This window comes from Equus asinus, chromosome 14 (genome assembly GCF_041296235.1).
Source record: "Equus asinus isolate D_3611 breed Donkey chromosome 14, EquAss-T2T_v2, whole genome shotgun sequence".
Lineage (NCBI taxonomy): Eukaryota > Metazoa > Chordata > Mammalia > Perissodactyla > Equidae > Equus > Equus asinus.
This window is the reverse complement of record NC_091803.1, coordinates 12,589,513-12,609,028: the sequence shown is the minus strand read 5'-3', so window position 1 is coordinate 12,609,028 and position 19,516 is coordinate 12,589,513. Positions and strand designations below refer to the sequence as shown.

Below are 19,516 nucleotides of genomic sequence, written 5' to 3'. Positions count from 1 at the left end.
ATGCCAGACTGCCATTCCCTGTACATACCCTCCCCATCCTACTCTGCTCTGACTTGGAGGCACTGTAACTCCTTTCTCTGCCCCCTCCCCCAATGTGTGGCTGCCCACCTTGAGTGCCCCACCTGCTTGCTATAGGACTGAATCATCCAAGAAGGGAAGAGGAGGGGAAGGAAACGGCAGAAAAGGAAAAGGAAGAACCCATGCAGTTTCTGATACCAACTGAAAGTAGAGAAAACTTGTAGCCTTTTTGCCCAATCAATTGACCAACCAACCATTTTTTTATTTGATCTCCATTGTGTTAAGACATTTGGAAGATGAGGATGGATCACAAAGATGTACAAGAAAACTTGTTTCCTGCCATCAGAAAAGTCAAGAGACATGAGACGAAAACATTAAATCAAAACTAATAAAATAATAAGTACCTAAATTGAGTGTTACAAAAAATATGTGCTCCAAAAAAGGGAGAATTAAACTATGAATATACTTTCTAAGTAATGGGAAAAGTCACAGTAGATTAACTCTCACCTATCTCAATATATCAAATGGGACTTCTGAAAAAGACCCCACCCAACCAGTGATTGTGATGGTCAAAAACATTTAGTCACTGGCTCTCACTGATTCAGTTCTATAGATTCCCTTTAATGTGCACAAAGGAATAAGATAATACTTTTGTAAAGAGATATTTATTGGCTTGCTCAGTATAATGATTCATATAATATTCAAAATGAACATGAAATATAAATTTCACTACTACAGTCAGCACAATAATTTTTTTTCATTAAAGTTTGTTGATAAAATTGTTGAGAAACTTTTATTCTTGATCACTGCTCAGGAAAAATAGATGGTACTAACTGGGGGTGGATGGAGCTCATCCTGTGAGAACCAGATAAGCTGAGTCCATATATCTGACAGTTATATAGCCCCCTCCTTTATATCACACAGCATATAATACTCTACATAGGCATTGATAAATTTCAAAGAATGTAAGAATCTCTAGGCATCCATCAAATACAGTAGGTTAAGCCCATCTTAATTCCGGGTTTTATTCATAAAGTAAATTGAGGTCTCTGATGTTCTGAGATACAACTTCCTTGAAGAACAAAACAGAAGTCCTTGGGGAAAGTCAGGCTCCACTCACTGTCCCACCTCTGGACTCAACCTTTAGAACAATGGGTTTTTGTGGTTGAAGAAGTCCTTGATTGCCTAATTTCAGGGGGATCTGCAACAGTTAAACAAGCATATGAGAATTGACTTATAAGCTTCCCCAAGAACAGAAGCAACGTTGACAAGATACATTGAGAATAATAGTGCTTCACAAACATATAAAAACTACTTTTAAGATCATATATCTTCAATTATTTATACTTAGTCTCTAAGCTGTATCTGTGTGTAAGTCTGTGTGTGTGTGGATAGTGAAAGCTTTCATCCATCCATTCATTCAACAAAATATTTATGCAGCGCCATTTTGGACCAAGACAGAGATAAAACCATGTTGGCTTGTGTTCATTTTTGATAAATTTTTAGTAAAAAGAATGAACTATTAAAATTTAAACCAGATTCTTAAGGATTATGGCAAACTATTTACAAAAGCAGCATAGAGTTAATTTTGTGTATGTTGGAACTTGCAATTAATCCTGAGTGGGGATTACACATTTTAATTGTACAAACAATCCTTGACTTCTAAAGAGTTCAGTCACCTATCCTAGTGGTACCCATCCAGTTTCATGATTGGAAGAGATCTTTGTGAAGCATTATGCCTGTTTTTTAATCTCTAGGATCCCCCATGTAGTGCAAATGGGGAATTTCTGACCTACAGTGTTTTGACTGATAGTTTTAGCTCCATTCTCACCAAGTCACCCTTTCAGTGGTGGTGGAGCCAGCATCAGAGTCATCTTTGGGACTCAGTTGACTGAAGGGCAAGCAAATTGTCATGTAGGGTGAGAAGCGCCAGCCTGTGGATGACTGGGAGCTTGCAGATAGTGCCTGCCCATCCAAGGTGTGACAGAGACCTGCTTTCTCTCAGAGTTCAGTCTTCTGTTTGTACACACTTACAGGACTGCCACATAACTGCCCTAAAGCCAAAAATAAGATAGAAACCATCTTTATCTTCCTCTCTCCTTCAGAGACACTACATAAGGGGAGGAGTTGCATATTAAATGCATGAGTCCTAGAAATAAGCCTTATTATAGGGCCTTGTTTGATATGAAACAATGGCAACCATTATTTATGTTCTTCAGAGGAGAGATTCCAGATCTTTCTATAAATATACAACCTTGTTATTTTATCATTTCAATGGCATACATGAATTTCCTCTGCAGAAAGACAGACAGACACACACACATGCACACACACATACATAAATATCATTTGTTAAATTTTTCTTTTTTTTTTTTGGTGAGCACAATTCACCCTGAGCTAACATCCATTGTCAATCTTCCTCTTTTTGCTTGAGAAGATTGTCACTGAGCTAACATCTGTGCCAACCTTCCTCTATTTTGTATGTGGGATGCCACCACAGCATGGCTTGATAAGCAGTGTGTGGATCTGTGCCTGGGATCTGAACCTGCGAACCACAGATGGCCAAAGTAGAGGGCGCAAATTTAACCACTACACCACTGGGCTGGCTGCATATTTGTTAAATTTTTAAAGATAAAATTGTTCAAAATTTGTAACCAAGAGCTGTAAATAAACTTCAACTCACTCCTTAGGCATTTACTGAATGACTACATGGCACCAGACAAAGTTAAAAACATTCTTAGGTACAAAAAAAACATAGAGAACCAAACAGGATGGTTTAATGACAAAATATTAACTTTCATGGTCCAATTTATGAGATACCAGCCTGCAGAAACTGATAGAGCATAGGAGAGAATGGGCTCTGGACTAGATGGGGAAGGCTTCATGGAGGGGTGTGGGGATTGAAAAAGGACTTGAAAGGTGAGAACAGGATGTGAAGGAGAGCAAGAAAAACATTCATTAAGTTATTACTAGGATGTAAAAGGAGCCCAGCTTGACTGGAGCAGGGCTCCTGGAAGGTGAGGTCAAATAGCCAGGATGACCCTGGTTGTGGGAATCCTTCACATCTGGTAGAAAACATTTAAATCAATGATTCTCAACTTTGGCTACACATGAGATACAACAGGGGTGTTTTTAAGCCCCACTCTTATGAACTATTTTAGAATTTCTGAGATGACCTAGGCATCAGGATTTTTTAAAGCTCTCCATTGATTTCATTATATAGACAATGGTTTAGAACTGCTCTCACAGAGCTTCTGTAAGGTCTGGTGGAGAAGACTATCCTTCAAAAGAGAGGACGTGGTAATCGCTGCACTTCGTGGCTGTGCATAACACTTCCCTTTCCTCCCAATGGGCTAGAAATAGAATTTTAAACTTTGCTCAAGTTCAAAGAACTGCACATAATCATGTCGGGCTAATTGAATTGACTCTAGATGACCTTCATGGCTGAGTCTTTATAATGCCACAGACTTAGTAGTCCACAGCTGAAGGGCCCTAAAGGTCATAGATGGCTCCAAATAAATTCTCTGGCAATAAATAAATTACTCTTTGAATAGAACATATTCTTTTACATAGAGAGAAAGATGCCCCAGATAAAAAAAAAACTCCCAAATAAACATTATTTACACAGAACATTAGCTCTCTGACCTGTGTTTCTTTACAAGGTTTGAAGGAGAAGTTCTGCAGCATTCTGACAAGAGCAAGTTTCATGTTCATCAGAGCGAACCTCATGCCAATGCAGTTTCGAGGTCCAGCTCCAAAGGGCAGGTATATATAAGGATTTATGCTGTCCTTGTTCTCCTTACTGAACCTGGTTCCACAACAGTAGATGAAAACAAGTTAATGAAAGAGAAAAACCACAAGAGCTAGGAAAGTGAAGTCAGCATCATAGTGGAGTGAGTTGTTCCCTTTGTGTCTCCCCTCAAATTTACAACCAATCAGACATCCTTTGACCAACAGCGGATTACATACACAGCACAACAGGACACATAAGAGATCCACACATCTGTACATCTGAAGGTGGGTGGATTGAAACCCCGGGAAGCAGTGGAACTAGGGGAGCATCCCTCTCCCACTCCCTTGGCAGCAGCAGTTCAGAGTGTGGATCCTCATGCTGGACATGCGCCTTCTGACAGTCACTGCAAGTAGAGCAGAAACAGGTGCCACAGCTCACATGACTGTGAGTAGAGACTAAAGAGTGGGCACTGCAGCTTGAATAACTGCAAGCAGAGCAGAAACAGTGGGCATAGTGGGAGCTGAGGAAGAGGGCACTGTGGCTCATACAACTGGAACCAGACATGGCTTGAGCAAAACCAGTAAGTGTCACTTCCTGTTTCCCAGGGGATCCAGCATGCATGCGCTCCAACCCTCCCCTGGCAGTGGTCAAGTCTTTCTGACAGTGGGGATTGTATGAAAAAACTCAGATTTCCCCAGCTGCAGTGGGGTACCTTGTCCTGAGTTTTCAAAACACAATGGCCAGCGCCAACGACCAGAAGATGCATGAATTAGCAGCAACAACACCCTCTCCCAGCTTAGCCCCTGCTCAAACCCAGTGACGGCAGGTGGAACCTGCAAGCATAGGCTTCAGGAACCACAATAGAACCATTGACCAAGCCCCGAGTAGACACATACCTGACACCAACTCCACCAGCAGCAGGAGCTACATACAAGTCCCTGGGTCCCCAGGCCCCTGGCAGTGACAGCAACACCCATGAACCCAGCACCCCTGGCACTGATGTAATCAGCTCTGTCAGACAACCCAGGAGCAGCAGTGTGAGTGGCACACAGTGGACCAGCGTCTGAGCCCATGGAGAACCCATGAAGATCCAGTGTAGGAACGCAAGACCCAGGTGACCCTGGAAGCAACAGAAATGCTCACAGCCTGGTGACCTCAGCGGTGACACCTGAGATGGCAGTGACATCATAAGCAGAAAGCCATCACCAATCTCAGAAGCACAAGCGGCACAAGGAGGACACTGACAATGCCTGTAGCAGAGGCAGTGGAGGGAGAAAAGTGCAGGTTCTCAAATACAACCAAAAGCATCTCAGAACCAAAGTAAGTAAAGCCATACCCAAATAAGAAAGGTGGTTACTACCACAAATGCACCAGCAGAGGATCATTTCATCAAACATCATGAAAAACTAAAGTAACATGGTACAACAGAATGAAAATGACTACTCTCCAGAAACAAGTCTTGAAGTCACAGAAGATTACCGTCTAACTGACAGAGAATTCAAAATAGCTGTCATTAAGAAACTCAATGAGTCACAAGAAAACTCAAAAAGTTAAATAAGCTGGGGAATAAAATTAATGAATAGAAGAAGTACTTTACCACAGAAATGGAAACTCTAAAAAGAAGACAGAAATTCTGGAGATGAAGAACACAGTTAAAGCAAGAAAAATAATGTAGAAAGCATTAAAAATAGAGCAGACCATATGGAGGAGAGAGTTAGTGAACTCAAAAATAGAAATCAAGAAATGATTCAGGTGGTGGAGGAGAGAAAACTGACTTTTTTTAAAAAATGAAGATATTCTTCGAGAAATATCTGACTCAATTAGGAAAACATAAAGATAATAGGTATCCTAGAGGGAGAAGACAGGGAGAAAGAAGCAGACAGATTATTCAAAGAAATACTAGCTGAGAACATCCCAAACCTGGGGAAGGAACTGGACATGCAAGTACATGAACTTAATAGAACTCTTAATTACACCAAGCCAAAAAGACCTTCTCTGAAGCATATAATATTAAAACTGATAGAAGTCAATGACTGAGAAAAAATATTAAGGACAGCAAGGAAAAAGAAAATAACCCACAAAGGAACCCCTATTAGGTTTTCAGCACATGTCTCAGCAGAAACCCTACAGGCTAGGAGAGAGTGGAATAATATATTCAAAACACTGAAAGACAAAAACTATCAGCCAAGAATACTCTATCTAGAAAAATTATCCTTCAGTTATGATGAAGAAATAAAAGCTTTCCTAGACAAAAAAAAAAAATCTGAGGGAGTTCACCACCACTGGCCCTGCTTTACAAGAAATGTTCGAATGAACTTTCTTACCTGAAACACAAAGGCAAAGGTTTACAAAGCTTTGAGCAAGGTGATGAATAGGCAGAATCATAAAATGGCAAATCTATAAAAGATTGGTTAGTAAACACTTAATTATAACATGAAGGCTAAAAGGAAAGAAAGTATCAAACATAACTATAAGCGCCTCAATTTGGTCACAAACTCACAGCACAGGAAAAGAATAATGTGACTACAATAACCTAGAAGGGAAAGAGGAAAAAGATGGAACATACATCGGCTAATGGAGATAAGATGCTATCAGCAGAAAAACGGCTACTTAATTTTTGAGATCTTTTATACAAACATCATGGTGACCACAAAGCAAAAGATCAGAGCCGAGTTACAAATCATAAATGAAGAGAAAAACATCACGGAAAACCACCCAACTGAAGTGGCAGACAGAAATACAAAGAAAAAAAACAATGGAAATAAATAACAACCGTAAAGCAAAAGATAAAATGGCAGTATTAAGCCCTCATATATCCATAATCACTCTAAACGTAAATGGATTGAATTCACCCATCAAAAGACACAGTGTAGCTGAATGAATTAAAACCAAGACTCAGCAACATTCTCCCTCCAGGAAACAAATCTCAGGTCTAAAGACAAACATGGGCTCCAAGGGAAGGGATGGAAGATGATGCTGCAAGCAAATGACAACCAAAAAAAGACGAGTGTAGTCATACTTATAACAAACAAAATAGACTTCAAGCCAAAAAACATAACAAGAGACAAAGATGGACATTATATAATGATAAATGGGACAAACCATCAAAAAGACATAATATTTATTAATGTATATGCATCTAAGATAGGAGCTACCAAGTATATAAAGCAATTATTAACAGACCTAAAGGAAGAAATTGCTGGGAACACAATATTAGTAGGGTCGTTAATACCCCACTTACATCAATGCATAGATCATCCAAAGTCAACAAGGAAACAGTGAACTTAAAGGAAACACTATAGCAAATGGACTTAATAGACATACATAGAATGTTCCATCCAAAAACAGCAGAATACACATTCTTCTCAGGTGCACATGGAACAGTCTCAGAGACAGACCATATCTTGGGAAACAAAACAAGCCTCAATAAATTTAAGAAGATTGAAATCATGTCAAGCATCTTTTCTGACCACAATGCTGTGAAACTAGAAATCAACTAAAAGAAAAAAGCTAGGAAAGTCACAAAAATGCGGAGACCAAACAATATGCTACTGAACAACTATCAGATCAATGAAGAAATCAAAGGCGAAATCAAAAAATACCTGCAGACGAATGAAAACAAAAAACAACATACCAAAAATGATGGGTTGCAGCAAAAGTGGTACTAAGAAGGACGTTTATAGTAATACAGGCCTATCTGGAAAAAAACAAGAAAAATCTCAAGTAAACAATTTTACACTGTGCCTAAAAGAAATAGGAAAAGAAGAACAAAGCCCAAAGTCATCATACTCAATGGTAAAAAACTGAAACTTCTTCCTCTGAGAACAGGAACAAGACAAGGATACCCACTCTCACCACTCTTATTCAACATAGTACTAGAAGTTTCAGCCAAAGAAATTAGGCAAAAAAATAAAAGGGATCCAAATTGGAAGGAAGAAGCAAACTGTCATTATTTGCAGATCTCTTGATTCTATATACAGAAAACCTTCAAGAATCGACCCAAAGCTATTAAGAATCATCAACAAATACAGCAAAGTTGCAGAGCACAAAATCAACATATAAAAATCAGTTATATTTCTATACTCTAATAAAGAACTAGCAAAAGAGAAATCAAGAATACAGCCCCATTTATAATTTCAATAAAAAGAATAAAATACCTAGGAATAAACTTCACCAAGGTAGTACAATACCTAATCACTGAAAACTGTAAGACATTATTAAAAACAGTGGAAGAAATACCTCCCATTATTTACATTGTTATTTTCTCTTCTCTTCTCTTCCTCTACTCACCCTTCTCTCTATCTCTCCCACAGAATAGCTTACATCAGATGATTTACATGGTCATATGATGCTACTCTACTGTAATATAATCACTGGTTTCCTTCTCTATCTGTTCCACTAGGCTATAAATTCCTTGAAGGTTAGACCTACGTTTTATTCAATTTGATTTCTCAATACGTGATTACATGAAGAAAAATTGTGGATTTCTGGAAAGTGATAATGGCATTGTGGCTATGTACTTTTAAAGAGTCCTTATATTTTGGAGAACTTTCTGGAATAGTTATACATGATATGCCTTAAAGTAGTATGGAAACCAGGAGAAGGGTAGCAGTGGTGTGAGATGATACAGCTGACATGCGCTGATGCTTGTTGGGCAGGTGGTAGACACATATATGCACATTGAAAGTATTCCATAGACTTGTGTCTATAGAATATGCTTATGCATATGTCAAAACACATATATTTGTGTATATATCAAAAATTCTTCTTAATAGGATTTTTTTAACATTTAGATTTGTCACTGCTTTGCCCAGTCCCTGACACACAGTAAGCACATACTCTCTGTTTAATGACTGAATCAAGAGAATTACAGTGAGTGGTCTCTAATTTTACGTTTGTGAAGCTGCAGGAGGGGAACCACGAGCTTGGAGGAAACACAGATGTCCCCTGGTCCAGAAAACAGAGGAGTTGGTCAACTCTGACTTCTTCTTTCAACAAGTACTATGTGTAGATGCTATGCCAGCACTAGGGACACCATGGCCAACAAGACAAGGTCCCTGCCATCTGGGAGCTTATACTCAGGGGTTAATAAAAGTCTAGATCCATGCTAGTGCCCTAGAAAGTGCATTCCAAATTTTGCTCACCAATGAAATAAATGCAAAAGCATCAGCTCTTTCCAGAGTTCAAGCTGTGCCCAATTCAGATATTGGTTCTGATTTCCCAGAGGAACATGCTCAAGATCCCTCTGGGGAGGATGTCTCAGACATCTAGAGAGCAGATGACTTCATTTTGGAAGGGTCACCCAATACTGAGAGCAGAGGGGAGCTGGCACAGGAGTGCAGTCACAGACAGGACTTGAGGACCTGTGTTCACTTCCAACATCAATGAGGCTGCTTAAAACATCAGGGTTGAGGACCTCTCAGATCATTACCTGCACTTTCACAATAGTGCTAGCCAAAACAACACCAATGTTTAAAAAAATGGAATGCAGAAATTTTGGTGGTAAATTCAGAGAGCTGAAGAGAACAGCACAGAAAAACACAGAGGAAAAATAAGCCTATATTCCCAAAGTCAGATAGTGGTTCAGTAAATTAGGGCAAATGCATGCAGTCACACACAAATATATACACTATATATATATAGTAACATATGATGTTGTTTATAGTTTACTGGTAAATAAAGCAAGCAGTTCACATCCAAATAAAATATATTATCATTCTAATTTTTAAAAATCTATACATACAGAGAAAAGCGTCCATGAGGATATGCATCACATTGTTAATGAGGCCTATCTTAAGGTATTGGCACTGTGCGCAGCTATAATTTTCTTTTTTCTAGTCCACAGTTTGTAAAATTTTGACAATGACCACTCTTGTCATAAGAAAAAAAAATGCCAAAAATAAAAATATGTACAAATAAATGATTGTATAATCACTCATTTGTCCTTTATCCTAAGAGATGTCATGATATGCTCTAACCAACCTGGATAAAGGTAAGTTCCCTTTCCCAGGGGCCCTGTACCTTTCAGGACGGAACTCCTCAGGCTCTGGCCAGAACTCTGGGTGTTTGTGAAGAGCAAAGGTTGGCACCATCACCACTGTCCCTTTAGGAATGAACACCCCATTGATTTCCACATCTTTCTTACAGACCCGCTCAAGTCTAACAGCAATTGGGAATAATCTGAGGGATTCATTCAACACCATGTCAAGATACTCCATCTGTACCAGGGCATCATAGGTGGGAGGAGCCTGGGAAGAAAGAAAGAGGTTTTGATAAACTGAGATTTGGGATCAACTTTCCACTCAATCTCTGCAGTACTATTGAAATGGTAGGAGCACAAAAGAATAATTTATTTGACAAAGGACCTTAGCATTTATATATATTTTAATATCTATCATACCCTTTGACCTGCCCAATGGCCCGCTGAGATATGTGGAGGAGCTAGGTCTATGAAACACCGTTGGGACAATCCCCTGAACAGGGACTGAAATCCCTCACATTACCATGTAGTGGTTTTTCTCTCTCAAGTGAACACATGTGACTAATATACTATGACCCTTACTCTTAAGTGAAATATGCCAAAGTCACGATTTCCTTTCAAAAGAGAGGCCACATATCTGTACCAAGAAAAGAGAATGTGTAAAAGAGTGAATCCCCTATTCATCATAAAGTTTTTAGTCAAAAAATCCTATTTGATAACTCTTCCATTTATAAATACATAATCTCGAAAGAAACAGTATTATATAAAAACTCTATAAATAATTTGGAAAGAAACAAGTTCCTTTCTAAATCAAACATGACAAAAGAAGGATAAGATTGGATACTACCAGGGAACACAATTTCATTTCTAGGGAAAGTTTTAAAGAATATTGGAACCCCACTCTCAGACCCATCCTCTGTTGCTGAAACAGTCTCCTAATTGTCACTTCAGGATTTGACTATAAGCTCTGAAGATATAAACAAGCCACTCCAGCCCCAGAGGCTAGGTCTCCATACACCACAAATAATTCCAGTTTGGGCAAAGATCAGAAAAAAAGCATGGACAATACGTGGCTATCACCTGGTGTTATATTGACGAGGCAATGTTGTAGAGCTTAATAGTTTGGCTCAGGAGCCTGATACCCTGAATCATAGCTTGGCTTCTTCACCACTAGTTATATGACTAGCATATGAAAGTTATTTCATCTCTTTCTAGTTCAGTTTTTTTTGACATGTTCCATGGAGATAATTAGAGTTGTCACTTCATATGGTTGTGTGGCAGAGACATTCACTGTTCACCCAACATCCATGTAGTCCCCTAATTTCCCAGCCCACTTTAACTTAGGGGAAATTAGCTTTGCTGATGGGCTGTGAGCTGAGATGGTGTATGTCACTTCAGAGACCAAACATTTGGAAAGCCAGCAAGCAACATTCTACCTTTTTTTCCACAGCCAACAGGAAGGACTCATGTTCCAGATAATCAGGGATAATCAGTTACTTAGGCTAAACCTAGCCTATCCTGACTAACATAGAATTTTATGCAGATTAATTCATTTGTAAATAGAAAGCATTTACAAGAGACATATTTATTCATATGCAAATGTTAGGTACTCACGTTGTTATTATCCTTGTAATTATTATTATAAAAAAGGGAGACACAATGGTCAGCTAGTCTCTGTCTCTAAGTGACCTTTTCATCATACTGAAAACAAAAGAATCCCAATATGGGCTTTATCAGAGAAAAAAGATAATCTCTAATTTGGATGGCCCCTAAAATGTTTTCTTATCTTATGTCTGAAGGACCTAAGACTCATAAAGTTCATAAGACTTGTCCAAAACCATAGTGAGAACTCAAAGATATGTCTTTTACTTCATACCCTATAGTCTTTCCTCTACACCAGGCTTCTCTTAATCTGCAAAGTCTACTCAGGGTGGTATAGTGCACTAATGGTCCCAATTCTTAACTCTTTCCTTTGTCCATGACCTTTCCATTTAACTTTGTGGTGCCCTCTCATTCTGACTCTGGGGTTGGCCTTGTGGTTTCCTTTGAACAAATGCAATGTTGGTTAAGTGTGATGCAAGCACAGATTCGAAATGCACCCATATGACTGGGCTTCTTGCTCTTGCCCTTTACTATTGCCCTGAGAAGAGCACACTCAGGCTGGCTTTCTGGAGCCTGAGAAACATGTGGAGCTAAGTCCTGCGAGCTAACTTAGACAAGGCCAGCCTAGATCAGCCACTAGCCAAATCAAAGCAAGTCCAGCCAAAATCAACAGAGATAACTATCCAGACACTTGAGCAATAAATTATTATTCCTAGATGCCACTGATGCTTCGTGATGTTTTACCTGGCAATATTGCGGCAAAAGATAACAGATAAGCCAGGACCAGCACTTTTTTTCAAAGATCTTATACTTACGTGAGTAGCATACATTGCCTAGGTTTCTCCCTTTGTTTTTGTTTCTTTGGATCCAGCTTGAATAGAGTAGGTGAAAGAATTGATGTTTCTGCTTTTTCAAAAAAATAGGGTGTTAGGTAGCATGAAATGTAGAAAATTAGGGTCCAGTGAGTGGAAAAGCAATGTTTATTCAATCATGGCCTGAATGTCAACTTCCTCAGCACATGATGACTTTCTTTGCTCTACTTTATGCTCAGCAAGTGGTGAGGAGAATCCTTGCTAAGACTTCACCTTCTCCCTCCCTCTCCAAGTATCTCATCCACTCACCTTATTGGGGAAAGTCGCATCAATCTCCTCCTGCAGCTTCTGCTGGACATCAGGGTGAGTGGCCAAAAAATACATAAGGAAGGAAAGAGAACTGCTAGTGGTCTCATAGCCAGCAAAAATAAAGATAATAGATTGGGCCACGAGCTCCAGATCAGACAGAGCTAAGAGGAAAGGAAAGACATGTTAGGTAAAGCAGGTCAATGTAAAACATCACAGTTCAGATACTTAGAAATCCAAGTGAAATTCCCAAACCCCTAAGGAAAATAATAGAAAATCAGTTCAGAGTCAAGTTGGGAGTGTTTTATACTCTGATGTCTATCTGACAGAGCCAGAAAAAGGAAAACATTGTCCTAATTCAATTTTCCCTAAAGTTTATGCTGTTCTTGGCCATCACCTCCTGGTTATGCCACTGGTCCCCAGCAACACAGATAGGTAATTTAAGAGATAGCATTTCTCTCTAACATATACAGCCTTATCAGTATGTCCCTTGGATAACCCTAAAAGTACTTTAGCTGCAAGTAATACGGAATAGCACTACCCCCAGGAAAAACTTAAATTACACTAGCTAAAATATAGAATTTGTTAAAGTGTGTGCAATTCTAAGGCTTAACTGTAGAGAAAATTAAAGGATCTTTCCTCTAAACATGTTTGAGGGAATTTAAGAGAATAATAATGGACTACAGATAAACTCTTGCTACTCAAAGTATGCTCCATGGACCAGCAGCATAAGCAGCATCTAGGAGCTCATTAGAAACACAGAATTTCAACACCTACTCTAGAACCATCAAATCAAAATGTGAACTTTCATGAGACGTGATGTTTTGTGAGCACAACCTAGCTTGAGAAGTATGGATTGTACCTTAAGAGGCATCAGGTAATGGAAGACCTGAGCACCAGTCTTCAATTGGAATATCTCAGACGTATACAGGAACTACAGAGACACACAAAATGCTAGAAGAGTGGTGATTGACCCTAGTCTAATCAACATCACTACAATAGAAGAAGAAAGAATGTGTCAATATAGGGTATTAGGTAGCATGAAATGTAGAAAAATAGGGTCCAGTGAGTGGAACAGCAATGTTTATTCAATCAGGGCCTGAATGTCAACTTCCTCAGCACATGATGCCTTTCTTTGCTCTACTTTATGCTCAGCAAAAAGCCCTTTTGTTTATAAGTTGGCCTCCATTTTCACCTTTTCCTGGAAGAAACTGAGCATGGTCACACTCTAATCTATTTGCTTGGGACTAGATTAGGACATTTAGGTACTTAGGACACTGAAATAAACGTGGTTGGTACCTGCTACAAACATGTGATTTACAACCAAAATACTGCAGAAAAAGTGTAAGAGAGATCTACAGAGTTCTGACTTCCCAGTGATGACTCCTGTGATGCTGTTGTGGGTAAATTCGACTACCAAATCCTTTCCCCCAGTTAGCATAAATCTCATGATACTCAAAGTTTAGAGCTGTGCTGTCCAATGTGGTAGTCATGTGTGTCTATTTAAATTTAAATTTAAGTTACTTAAATTTAAATATAATATAATGTTCCATTTTTCAGTGCCACTGGCCACATCTCAAGTGTTCAATAGCCACATGTGTCTAGTGGTTACTGTATTGAACAGGGTAGATAAAGAGTATTTCCTTCACCACAGAAAGTTGGATTGGCCCATATAGACAGATAGAAGTAGACATAGATATAGATATACTTCTAGTGGTGTGATAGACTCAAATCATCCCTGCTCTCTAGGACCAACTGTTAAATATTAGAAAATTCTGTGAGATGGCTATCAAGCCATTGGTAGCTTGAAATTAACCATATAGGACTAATCATGTCATGGAAAGAAACTATAAATTAGGCCCTTTTTTGAGAGACAGACAGACAGAGTATGTTTACATCACTGGTTATGGGTAGACATAGAAACATTTCTGTTTATCAGTTCCATGTAAATATATTTGATGTTCTAGTTTTGCCAACTGAGAGGATCTGGAAGCAGAGAAACCCTGGAAGCAATGAGAACTCCTACATCCCAGATTTTGGTTTCTAAATGCCATTTATCTTTACAAAGAACCAGAGTGCCTTGGGGAATTGGTTGATTCCAGGGCTGGTTTGGAGAAATAGAAGAGAAACATGGAATGTCTTCCATCAGAAAGCAAGGAAGTGCTCGGAAAATAATATGTGAAAAGAAATAGAATACTCTGTATATTATAATGGTGGATATACAACATTATACATTTGTAAAAATGCATAGAAAGTACAACACCAAGAGTGAAACTTAAAGTAAACTATGGACTTCGGGCGATAATATGCTAATGTAGGTTCATTGATTGTGAAAATGTACCACTCTGGTAGGGATTTCTATTGTGGGGTAGACTGTGTATAGTTGGGGGAAGGGGGTATATGGGAAATCTCTGTACCTTTCACTCAGTGTTGCTGTGAATCTAAAACTGTTCTAAATAAGTCTACTGAAAAAATAAAATTAAAAAAAAAGAAGAAGAAAGGACACAGGAATCCACTTGAAAAGGATTCCAGTGGACAAACCTGAGAGAATTTGAGCATCAAAACAAAGAACGATATGAAACTAAATTAGTAATATATCATCATATTGACATAAATATATAAACAAGTAAATAAATGAGGGAGAATGGAAACCTCTCCTTACAATGGAACATCAACTCATAAATGTATAAAAAATGGTGGAATTAGAAAGTCATCATTTCAAAACTAACATAGTAATAATAGTTTCAATCTAAAACCATCAATGGATGATAAAACTAGTAGGTGAAATTTGAAGAGAAAGAGAATGTTTACGCAGTCTCAAAGGCTTCCCTCACAGTTTACTTATTAATACAAAGAGAAAAATAAAACTTTACAGTAGATTAAGCTAGCAAACACAACTTTAACCAAATGTCCAAATTAATGTCACCAACACTGGGGCAATGTGCCTCCTGATATGAGGAAGACTTGATGTGTATTTCCAGGGAGAGGTTTTGAATGAGTGGGTCTAGATGAGCCCTGAGAATTGATATGGAAACAAGATCCCCAGAGGTTCTGACATAGATGAACCTCATACCACTGAATGACTTTGGAGCATGAAATATTTGTTTATTGGTGCTCTTCAAGATTTGAAGAAAATTGTGCCTCTGTGTTTCTAGAAAGTGTCTCAAGCTACCATTTATATCTGAAAATCTGCCTTTCTTCAATTTGGCTTAAGTTCTCATCTGTCTGGAAAATTTTCTGCATGTTTTTAGAACCAGCCTCTCCCCATGAGCTTCCCCACAGTGGCCCTCTGACACATTCCTTGGTTACCTTTATGGGTGTCCAGTTCTTTGGAATTCTGAGAGTTAATCATCAGCTGAAGAAAATCAACTCGGTGCTTGAAGAAGAAAGAGATATTTCAATGATGGACAGTCACTTGTGTAATCAGAAATAACTTGGGAGTGCAGTATTTAGCTTCTTTCCTGAGAATATGGTCCCTTTAAGCCCAAAAGTCTGACTAGTGTTGCCTGAGTCATGAGTGAACAGAGCCACCAGATAAAAATCTTGGAGAGTAGGATGTTTCCCTAAGAGAAATCCAGCCACTAGGTCCAACTGCTTTTTTGGTTCTCCCTCTCTCTGATCTTTGGCTGTTCTGGCTTTTGAACACAGCCTCTCAGCCAGAGAGTTGTCTGCTCCCTCTCCTGACGTGCCTGCTTGCTCAGGAGGAAGTCCCTGACTTTGATCCCTTCTTTTTATACATCCTTAACTTTTAATGAATTACCACATAAATTAATCCCCTGACATTTGCAGAATTCTTCAGCAACTTTTCTCTGAACATTTTAAAGTGCCCCAAACTCCCAGAACTCTACACAATCTTCAGTAACTTACTGGGAGTACCCAGCCCTGTCTACCTGGCCTGCAGACATCCTAGTGCTGGTCTCCAGGCCTCATGAAGGCAAAGCTGGGTTAGCCAACTTGCAGCCTCAATGCCAAAGAAGACTCCTGCCCACTCCAGACTATGAGAGGGTACCAATTTAACACAGATTATACTCTACAGGTATCCTAATGGGGGCTTCCATTGGGAAAAGTGTAAAACAAGAGGCTTGGAATTGAAATGATTCTTTGCCAATCTAAGATCTGGGGAAATTATAATACCAGTAAAATAATTTTTAAGCAGAAATTTTTATCCTTTGACAATTTGTTGAAGGGAAGTGGTAAAGTTTTGTCTCAACAACATTCACACAGTGACACAGTAATTTTCATGCCTATTATTAAATTTTAAACATTGCCTTCTGACTCATTTTCTTATATCCCCCCCAACTTCCACCTTCTCCATTTTCCCCAAAATATTAGGAGTCTCCTGCTCTAAAACTTAGAGATCTCTACCATCTGAAAAAACTACAGTGAAGTGCACAAATCATATGTATACAGCTCAATAAATTATAAAAAGCAAACACACTCATGTAAGCACCACCATATTTTACCTTTTCTTTATCTTTGAGGCGACTTTCTTTCATCCTTTTTACAGATTTTATGAAAAAATCAGTAACACTTTTTGGAAACACAAAGACATTTAATACTTCAAAAACTGCATTAAGAAATGGAAAGAGTGCTGTAGGAAAAAGAAAAAAGAAAGCACAATGAAAATGCAAATTTTACCTGGAACAACTATAATTTTCTCTACCGATCACAAGAGTAAAAGACACCAGGGTTCTCAATCAGGAGCAATTTCATCAATCACCTTTGCTCAGACTTCCATGCGACACTTTGCTCAAATTTCCAAGCAAATGGTGAGTCCATATAGGGTCCATCACTACAGCTGTGAGATCAGTGGCCCCATCCACATCTTGGGAGTGACCAAAGGCACAAGATTGCATTCCTTAACCTGTTAGCTTTTTATCTATTGGACTAGTGTCTCTGAATAAACCAGACCATAGTCTGATACTTTAATTAATGGTACACTTCAAGAAATATGAGTCAGGATAGAAATAATACGTGATGTCTTTTAATCACAATAAAGTGAAATTATAAATCAATAAGAGAAAGAAAATTTGGAAATTCTTAAATATGTGAAAATTAAACCATACGCTCCTAAACAACCAATAAGTCAAAGAAGAAATCAAAAAGGCAATTAGAAATTACTTTGAAATAAATAAAATTGGAGACACAACATACCAAAACTTATGGGATGTAACAAAAGCAGTGCTCAGAGAGAAATTTATGGCTATAAATTTCTATGTTTAAAAAGAACAAAGGTCTCGAATCAATAACCTAACTTTCCACCTTAACACACTGAAAAAAGAAGAGCGAAACAAAGCCTTAAGCAAGCAGAAGAAATAAAATAATAAAGATGAGCAGAAACTAATAAAATAGAGAATAAAAAACAATAGAGAAAATCAATGAAACCAAAAGCTGATTCTTTGAAAAGAACTTAAGCTAGATTGACCAAGGAAAAAAGGAGAGAAGATTCAACTTACTAGCATCAGAAATGAAAGAGGGGACATTACTGCTGACGCTAAAAAATCAAATGAACTATAAATGAATACTATGAACAATTGTACACCAATAAATTAGATACTGTATGAAATGGACAACTTTCCAGAAAGACACAAACTACAGGAACTGACTCAAAAAGAAACAGACAATCTGTGGTGGTTTACCAGAGGGGAATGGGGCGTGGGAGGGTCAATGGTATAAAGGGGCACATGTACAGGGTGACTGATGACAACTAGACTTTTGGTGGTGAACACAATGCAGTCTATAACAAATTGACTTCCGTCATCCGACAGAAGTCGAAGTAAAAGGATGTACACCTAAAATTTACATAACGTTATATACCAGTGTGACCTCAGTAAAAAAAGACAATCTGAATAGACCTATAACAAGTAAAAAGATTGAGTTAGTAATTCAGAACCTAACAACAAAGAAAAGCTCAGACCCAAATGGTTTAATGGGGAATTCTACCAAATACTTAAAAAAGAATTAACACTAATTTTTCACAAACTCTTCCAAAAAATAGAAAAGGAGTGAACACATCCAAACTCATTCTACAAAGCCAGTATTTCCCTGATACTAAAACCAGACAAAGACATCACAGGAAAAACAAACTACAGACCAAAATATCTTATGAACATGGATGCACAAATCCTCAACAAAATATTAGCAACGGAATCCAGCAACATGTAAAAAGAAGTACACATCATAACCAAGTGGGATTTTTTTTCCAGGAATGAAAGGCTGTGTAATGCACCATATCAATAGAAAAAACTGAAAAACCACATGATCATCTCAATAGATGCCGAAAAAGCATTTCATAAAATCCAACACCCTTTTGTGTTAAAAACCTTCAGCCAGGTAAGAGTAGAAGGGAATTTCCTCAGTGTGATAAAGGGCATTCACAAAAAAACATAGCTAACACTGTACTTTAGAGTGAAAGACTGTATATTCTCCCCTAAGATTAAGAATAAGACTGGGATGCCTCTCTCACCACTCCTCTTCAGCATTGTACTAGAGGTTCTAGCCAGGAGAATTAGGCAAGCAAAAGAAATAAAAGGTATCCACATAGGAAATGAAGAAGTAAAACTATCTCTATTACCAGATAACATGATTTTATATATAGAAAATCCTAAGGAACCCCAAAAAGAAATGAAGGACTGTTACATGCTACAACATGGATGAACCTTGAAAACATTATGCTAAATAAAGAAAGCCAGCCACAAAAGATCACATGTTGTACGATAACATCCATGAAGTGTCCAAAATAGGTAAGTCTATAGAGACAGAAAGTAAATTGGTGGTTGCTTAAGACTAAGGGGAGTTGGAGGTCACAGTTAAAATGTACAGGGTATCTGCATTGATAAAAATGTTCTAATGATTGACTGTAGTGATGGTTGAACACATCTTTGAATGTAACAAAAATCTTTTTTTTCAGGTGTATTGAATTATAATTGACATACAGTACTGTATAAGTTTAAGAAGTACAGGATAATGACTTGATATACGTACGTTGTGAAAGATTAGCACAATGTTTCATTGACATCCATCATCTCTTACAGTCACAAAAAAAATTTCCCTTGTGATGAGAAT

At 38.2% G+C, this 19,516-nt stretch overlaps 1 protein-coding gene across 1 annotated transcript in view; it reads right to left on the bottom strand.

Moving 5' to 3' along the window:
- Nucleotides 1-664: 664 nt before the first annotated feature.
- The window catches only part of LOC106832277 (cytochrome P450 3A12), a 33,415-nt gene continuing 14,563 nt past the window's right edge, over nt 665-19,516 (bottom strand). Inside the window, exons 8-13 of the mRNA XM_014842976.3 lie at nt 16,915-17,042; nt 15,761-15,827; nt 12,455-12,615; nt 9,773-9,999; nt 3,664-3,826; nt 665-1,219 (exon numbers count right to left, since the gene is read on the bottom strand). Of these exons, the coding sequence (XP_014698462.1) occupies nt 1,124-1,219; nt 3,664-3,826; nt 9,773-9,999; nt 12,455-12,615; nt 15,761-15,827; nt 16,915-17,042 (842 nt within the window). The 3' untranslated portion in view covers nt 665-1,123. The remainder of the gene's footprint in view (nt 1,220-3,663; nt 3,827-9,772; nt 10,000-12,454; nt 12,616-15,760; nt 15,828-16,914; nt 17,043-19,516) is intronic.